The sequence below is a fragment of the Vombatus ursinus genome, unplaced genomic scaffold (assembly GCF_900497805.2).
Source record: "Vombatus ursinus unplaced genomic scaffold, bare-nosed wombat genome assembly UNPS02014821.1, whole genome shotgun sequence".
In the NCBI taxonomy this organism is placed as follows: Eukaryota; Metazoa; Chordata; class Mammalia; order Diprotodontia; family Vombatidae; genus Vombatus; species Vombatus ursinus.
In genome coordinates this window covers 15,888,822-15,896,838 of record NW_020954599.1, presented here as the reverse complement: position 1 = coordinate 15,896,838, position 8,017 = coordinate 15,888,822, and the positions used below count along the sequence as shown (strand labels likewise).

At 39.0% G+C, this 8,017-nt stretch overlaps 1 protein-coding gene across 1 annotated transcript in view; it reads left to right on the top strand.

The window, feature by feature from the left end:
* Window positions 1-7,595, top strand: part of PLA2G12A (phospholipase A2 group XIIA) — an 11,211-nt gene extending 3,616 nt beyond the window's left edge. Inside the window, exons 2-4 of the mRNA XM_027837578.1 lie at window positions 2,050-2,126; window positions 3,828-3,993; window positions 6,207-7,595. Coding sequence (XP_027693379.1) covers window positions 2,050-2,126; window positions 3,828-3,993; window positions 6,207-6,325 — 362 coding nt within the window. The 3' untranslated portion in view covers window positions 6,326-7,595. The remainder of the gene's footprint in view (window positions 1-2,049; window positions 2,127-3,827; window positions 3,994-6,206) is intronic.
* Window positions 7,596-8,017: the final 422 nt, after the last annotated feature.

Here is an 8,017-nt window from a genome sequence, read left to right as displayed (position 1 = left end):
TCTCTCTCTCTCTCTCTCTCTCTAACAAACAAACAAAAGCCAGAGAGGTTAGGTTGCTTTGAGTCTTGGACCTGTGGCTCTAAACCCAAGCCTCATCATTACACAGTAGTACACTGAGGTAGCAGATTCCCTCACAAGTATACTTGTTCAAGGTTGCAAAGCTAAAAGCTAGGAAGAGGAGGAGCCTAAACCAGGTCTTCTGACCTCAGGTTCAGCACTGTTTCCCTTCATTATTTACCATTCCTGGAGACAGATGCTTATCTTTTTATTTGCATCCTGCCTTGAACACTCCGTTTCCTTATTAACACAATGGGACTAATAATATTTGTACTTCCTGTTATTTTGAGGAAAGCGCTTTTAAGGGTATGATACAGTGGATATTGTGCTGAACTTAGAGGCAAGAAAAATATGGATTCAAATTCTTCCTTTTCTGGGCAAGTCACTTGATCTCTGTCAGCCTCAATTTGCTCCTGTATAAATTGGAGATAGCAGCACCTACGTCACAAGGTTGTTATAAGGATCAAATGAGATGACATAAATAAAGCTTCTGGGCTTAATTTGAAATCCCAGGATCATGCACTATCCCTAACACACATTGACTTTTTCCAACTGTGACTTGGGAAAAGCTCCCTAGGCGACAGACATTTATTAAGCACCTGCTGTGTACCAGACACTGCTCGGCACTTGAGGTGCAAATACTAAGAATGAAACAATCCCTGCTCTTGTGGAGCTTACATTTTATTGGAGGAGACAACATGTTTATATGTAAGTGTGTCCAGAAGAAGTCCTAGGGAGGGAGGAAGGCGCTGGCATTTGAGGGAATCAGTGCTGCTTCCTGTAGAAGGTGGTGCTTGAGGGAGGTAAGGGTTTGAGTCTGTGAGGCAGAAATCAGGAGGGGATGTGTTCTAGGCACACAGGATACCGGTGCAAAGGGGCAGGCTCCAGGCTTATGGGGCAAGGGAGAGTGAAAAGTAGAAAATGACACAGGAGTGCAGAGATCCAGGACCTTTATGAAACAATCCCTGGTTATTGAAAAGCTTTCTGCCTTAGTACAGTCTGTTGAATGTAATTAAATTGGTCTTTTAGTAAGGATGTTGCTATTCCCTTGATGTTCTGAAGATCAAATCTCATAGTCTGTAGTAGCTGTTGTAGAGATGTAAAGGGTGTATATTCACTTAGTGAATACATAAAATTAAGAGCATACTGATAGGGCATCATTGTGCTGAGTGCTGGGGCTGCCAAGGCAAAAGTGAAACCCCCCTTTCCCTCACGGAGCTTACATCCTAACAGGGTAGTCAGCAAATGTGTATGTACGTATAAACATGTAGACACAAGACACATACAAATCAGATACAAGGTCACTTTGGATGGGGAGGCACTTATAGCTAGAGAGATGAGGAAAGGCTTCCTCTATGCACCAGATGGCACGGGTACTGATTCATGAAGGAAAGCATGGATTCCACAGGAGACATGCAGACACTTCGATGTTCATTGCTTGTGTTGAATAGTTTATTAAACACCTACTGTGTGCTAAGTGTACAAAGACAGAAATAATTTGCTCTGCCTTTAAGGAGCTTTGAATGAAGGGAAATTCCATAAAATAAATATAAGGCAATTTGAGGAAGCAGAAAGCACCAAACCACTGAGATAATGAGGGAAAACTTCCTGGAAAAGTTGCTATGATCTCAGGTCTAACTCTTTAAGGAGAAAAGGGATTCTGAAAGACTGAAGTGAGAAGGAAAGGCCTTTCAGCTTGTGAGAATGCATAGAGAAGAAGAGTTGAGATGTCAAGTATGGTAGCCTGGTTTGGGTAAAATATGGAGTGATTCGTCAGCCCAAAACAGATTTTCACTTGACTAAGCATACAGTAGCCGTTTTTAAGGCTTTATGATAAACTGCTGTTCCAAAAATCAAATTAAAAATATATGTGTATATATGTTAATACACACATATTGTTACATATTTCTGGAGCAACCGTTCCCCAGTAACTTATGTTTTGTCTTTGTAAAGTAGTTACTAAAACTTAATGGTGTCCTTTGTATTTTACAGGATCTAAGCCCTTCCCTCGCTATGGCTATAAACCTTCACCTCCAAATGGATGTGGCTCTCCAGTGTTTGGTGTTCATGTAAGTGTTATTAGTTTTTGCTTATTAAATGTGTAACCAACTACATAAAAATGGAATAGGCCAAATATTTGACAACTGGATAACCATCTGTATAGTTGTAAGTTTAGGATACTTTTAGTATGTTGATAGTAATTAAATTTATCAGTCTTTTCATTATATTGCTGATAATAATTGAATATTTGTCAGCCTTAGTGATCTTAACACAATTTGAACTGTTATTTCTTAATATCCCAAATGTGTAACTTAGTGGTACACAAAATACTATAGATAAAAAGAAAACATTACACCTCAAAATGTCACTTTGGAAATGCTGAACAGTAGGCTACTTGGTAACATTGCAATAGGGAAAAACAAGAAACTAGAAAATAATACCATTCCCTGAAATTTTAGATCTAGACAATCTTCAGTGATAGTAAAACAACTTTGTAGAATCACCTTTACCTGCATTTGGGTCCCCAAAGAAATATTATTCCCTTGATCTTGCTTTTGAAACTTTTTCTGCTTTGTTCTTTTTTAAATTTCCTTTTTTTCTTTTTTTAATCAAGAACTTGACAAAGAATAAATATGAATATTTCAATGTGCAAAAAATGAAAAGGGATCAATCTATGAAACCATGTCAATATATAAAGTTTTTTAGGTGTATGTTTAACACCATAATCACTCAAGTGGCTCTGTTTTGTTCCCTTCTTAACTTTTGTTTTCATCTACATATTTTTTATTTTATTGGCTTTCTGCTTCCTTTTTTCTTCAGTTTTTTTCACTCTCTTCCTTCTTTCTTCTCTTCTATGTTAATACCCAGTAATTCTCTTTCCCTCTACCCCATGTGTCCCCCAACCCTCCGCCTCAATACACCCTCTCTTTTGACTGACAAACAGAGTTAACCAAAACAAATCAGTACCATTGGCTATATCTGAAAATGTCTTTCATGTCTCTGCCACACAGTCTTCTAAAGTCATGTTTGGTCAGTGTTTTGGCAAGAATTCTTGTTTTTTAAAATATGTTTTCCGTTACATTATTGTGGTTATTTTGTAATTCTTCTTTTGGTTCTGTTCTTTTTATTCTGCATCAGTCCATACAAATCTTCCCAGGTTTTTCCATATCTATCATTTATTTCTCCTAGTGCATTACTATTCTTCCATTACAATCCTATATCATAATTTTGTCAGCCATTCTCCAGTTATTGAACACCTACTTTGTTTTTAGTATTTTGATACCACAAAAAGTGCTGCCCAACTTAGGTTTGTACGTGTGGGTCCTTTGTGTTTGCTTTGACCTCTTGGAGGTCTTTTCCTGAGTCCGAGGTGCTCCTCATCCACTGACCTTTTGCGTGTGGTTCCAGACCACTCTCTAGAGTGGCTGGACTCTTGCTTTTGGATTTCGATGGATGATTATGTTAAGAGTGGTGAGGTTGGGGCTCTGGGGAATCAGAGTCTGCTGGGGGCAGATGTCTGGGAGCTGTTGGTGTCCTGGTGCCACAAGAAGTGTGATGGGAGAGAGCAGAGAACATCGTCAAAACCACAGACAGCTGTGATGGAGAATGTGCACATTCTGTTCTTGGGGTGACGGTGTGCAGGTTCTGAAAGATGTTTGTAACAAGCCTGGTTATTATTCTGCCAGACCATCTGATGCCATCCTCCAGGCAGAGGGACCTGGAATTCTATGGATTGAACACACTAACCTTTGTGAAAACCCCGTTTCTAGCTTAACATCGGCATCCCTTCAGTAACAAAGTGCTGCAATCATCACGACAGATGCTATGAGACCTGTGGCAGCACCAAGAATGACTGTGATGAGCAGTTTCATCATTGCCTCTCCAAGATCTGCAGAGAAGTACAGAAAACACTGGGGCTAGCGCAGAATGTGCAAGGTAAGGAGGGGCTGGAGGGAGAGAAAAGGGTTTTAGGTTGGAGACTTTTTGTGTCTTTTTTATTTTTTTAGTTGGAGAAAGACCTTAGGAGAGCTTGGGGAAAACTCCTACAGTTCCTTCCCTAAGCCCCTGCTCCAAAAGTGTTTTTTTTTTCTTTTTCCCAATGCTGGAAACCAACCACAGAATCATGAGGGAACTTGAAAGTACCCCCTGACTCTGTGGTTGGAATTGGAAAAGCTTTCTTCCTCTGATTCAGTTGACATGAAATTAGCTTTCTAAAGAATTAAGGAAAAAACAAAATGAAGCAAAATATTTATAGATTATTTATAGATTTGCTAAATCAAAAAGTATTGCAATGGTCTTCATTTTTACCTTTTTTGTAAAGTTGTAGTCCTATTTCTTCATTCTAATCCTAATCAGCAGCCTGGCATAATCTTTAGACAGAAATGAAACTGTCTCTTTAATTGTCATACTGTTATGCTGGCTTAATCAGGGCTCAGCGCAGGGGCTCTAAATACCTGCATTATTTTAAAGATCTAGAGGCAACGGGTCATGTGTAGTTCCCTCCTTCAGTGACTTTTATGGTTTCAAAGCTGGTGATGCCCATTCTGGGATGTCCCAACACATCTCAGCTTCCTGTGAACCTTCAATGCTGGACCCATTTTCAGAGGTGGAAAAAACTGCCTACCTCCTTGGATTCGATGAAATTCATGCCTACCTCGATCTAAATGCTAGTGCCACCCACTTTTGTATGCTTTTACAATGATGCTGATGGTCAGTCTCAAGCCCTAACTTAACCATTTTTTGGCACGTATCACTGGTCCCTTTAAATACTCGGTAGTAACAACATTCAGCTTCCAGTACCAGTGAGAGAAGCCTTTTTCATTACAACTTTGTTGTAGGCCTGCTGTTTCAGAGTTAACCTCTGTTAACCTCCATATTAAAAGCAGGTTGGTCTGGGTGTTTTAAAAGATCTTACATGAAACAAAAACAAAAGAGGTGGAAGTAGAGGAAGGAAGTGGGGCAACTGGGAGGACAGGGACCAAAAATTCATTGGAAACCCTTACTTTGCCATTCCTGAAATAAATCTTAGTTGCCCAGAGTTAAACACTACTGTTAAATCAAAGCAGGTTCCCTGCTCAGAAAAAGTCTTTAGGACCTAAGGAGGACCTGGGGAGTGCTGACAGGGTGTGACTGTAATGGATAAAAGACTGATGTTCATACTTAGCTGGGGTAGCAGCCAGATCTGGCCTTGTGGAGGCTTTATTGGGGTGTGACATATCCCCTGCCACGGTCTATATGTACATTGTGATATGTACCATAGAAGTCACCTAACACATTTCGTTCTTTTAAAAAAAAATTGTTAAATATTTCCCAATTACATGTAAAATTTTAACATTCATTTAAAAAAGTTTTTAGTTCCAAATTCTTTCTCTCCCTCCCCACTTCAACCTCTTGAGAAGGCAAGCAGTATGATACCAGTTATACATGTGGCACAAATCATTTCTGAAGCTTGTAGTTCTTTTCCTCATCTGCTTTACCAGGATTTGGAAACAGAAAGCAATTGTTAAATTACTTTTTTTTCCCCTATATCTTTTGTGTCACATAGAAAATTATTATTATGTAATTAGTATTTAGTTTAATTAAAAACCTCCAAAGAAAATGTTGATTCCTGTTGGAATGAAATATTTCAGCAAAAATTGGAATTACTTAAAAGGTGAAATTCATACCTATCAAATTAAAAGAAGAACTTTCTTACTGTACCTTATAAACATTTTATCATACAAGTGATCGCTTAAAAGGCATTAGGTGCATGATTCATTGTTGTGTCCTTCCTGGCTTTATTCTCTCTGAATGTAAAAAACAGATTTAACAGCGTTACACAACCTTCATTCGTTTTACATTTTTCGTAGAAAAAAGTGGAAAGAATAGTGACTGACAATATGAGTGTTGCTAAAAATGGCTTTGGATCATTTGTGAATTACATGAATAGGTCAGCACATAGACATGGTGATTCAAGGACGTGGGAATATACAAACAAGGAGGGGGACATAGATTAAGGCCACAGTGAGTCATGCTGCCTTATTAAGGTGAATCTGGCACAGCTTTTAAAAGCCTGCCTGGATCACTGGGCTGCTGTGGTATGTGCAGTGTTGACAGTGACGAGGCTGTGCCAGCCTGGCCTGCACTGATGGCGTTTGCTTGTTCTGCAGCTTGTGAATCCGCGATGGAGCTCTTGTTTGATGGGGTTATACACTTAGGCTGTAAGCCCTACCTGGACAGCCAGAGAGCTGCCTGTAAATGCCGCTATGAAGAAAAAACTGACCTTTAAAAGAGGCTTCTGACCAGCAGCCCCTGCAGCGGAAGAGGAGTCCCACTATTGACAGAGTTTCAGTGTGCCACCACCAAGTGAAACTACCTGTTTTTTGTCAGTGGCTTTTTTAGAAGAACCTGAAAGTTTGTTTTGCCATTAAAACCTCAGCTGTTTGAAGAGAGACTGCACAGTCCAGTAGAAAGAGCCCTAAATGTGGAGCCAGGAGGCACTGGGCTTGGCAGGCTGTGTAGCTGGGGACAGGTTATTTCTGACCTGCTTTGTGGCTGTGGACAAATTATTCTACCTTCTGAGGCTTGATTTCCTCACCTGTCAAGTGAGGGTAATATTTATAGTGCCTTCTTCATGAGCTTCTTGTGAGGAAAGTGCTTTGTGAACCCTTAAAACACTATGTAAATGTGAGTTATTTTCATGCATATACCTTCATATTTGAAACAACTTCTTGTAAAAATATATTGTTGCGCTCTCATGTATATTACTGTTATTGCCCTATTGTGCCAGACTACTGTGACTAAAAGCGAGATAAACTATGTAGGAACTGAAACAAACTGAAACTTTAGAAAGACAGAAGTAGGTAACTGCAGAATTCTTTTGTAACTGTATCCCCCTCCCCCTTGGAAAAGTAGGTCAAATTTAAAAGTTCAACATAAGGCTGATAATAAAGGAGAAAAACTTTACTTTGGGAAAAGATTAGTTTACTATCAAACCTTAAATGTTTGCACTTTGATGCTTTGAAGGATCTAAATGTATTGTTTTTTCTTCATTAAATGTATGTCATCTGTTCCCTTTTGCAGTATATTTAGTGTATTAACCAAACCATGCTGTAGTAAGAGCGCATTTAGGCTCAGGGACAAGGTTTGCATGTGTCTAGTGCATATCTGCTTCTCTTGTAAGATTGAAAGTGTAAACAGGTACACCTTTAGAGGACATTAGCTGCAAGTCTAAGCATTATCAACCTAAAGAAGCATGCAAGAATAACACTTTGTCTAACAAGAACACGAAGCACAGCCACTCAAATCTGTTGAATTACTTCTTTTAAGAATATTAAGTGTAAATGTCTATTTTTCTAAACACATTGCATGTAGCCTAGAGGTCTTGCTTGGAGAGAGAATGGATTCTGGTGGGTGTAATGATTAAGTTGCTTGTGTTAATATACTTACATAAAGCCACGTTATAAACTTATGTCTTGGGTTTTTGATTTCACTTATTTCTATTATTTTTTATCATAAATTCAAACTAATACTAGTTTTAATAAACATTTGTTTTGCCATTTGGATCTTTTTTTTCCTTTTTTTTTTGATAGTGAGTAGGAGAGGAAGTCTGAAGGTAACATTATGAGAAATGTTATAAATCTCTTATTTACTTTAAAAATTGTTCATGTCGGGGCAGCTAGATGGCACAATGGATACAGCACCAGCCCTGAAGTCAGGAGGACCTGAGTTCAAATCCGACCTCAGACCAAACACTTGACACTTAGTAGTTGTGTGACCCTGGGCAAGTCACTTAACCCCAATTGCCTTAAAAAAAAAAAAATTGTTCATGTCTTGGTGATGTCTGACCTTAGCTGTTGGCTTCTTTTCTACTAGTGACAGACTCCACTGGTCCATAAATCACTTTAATGGGGTCAAAAAATCCTCCTCATACCCTTGTGGATTATTCATTCCCTCTTGCAGCATTTCATTCCCCTGGAAA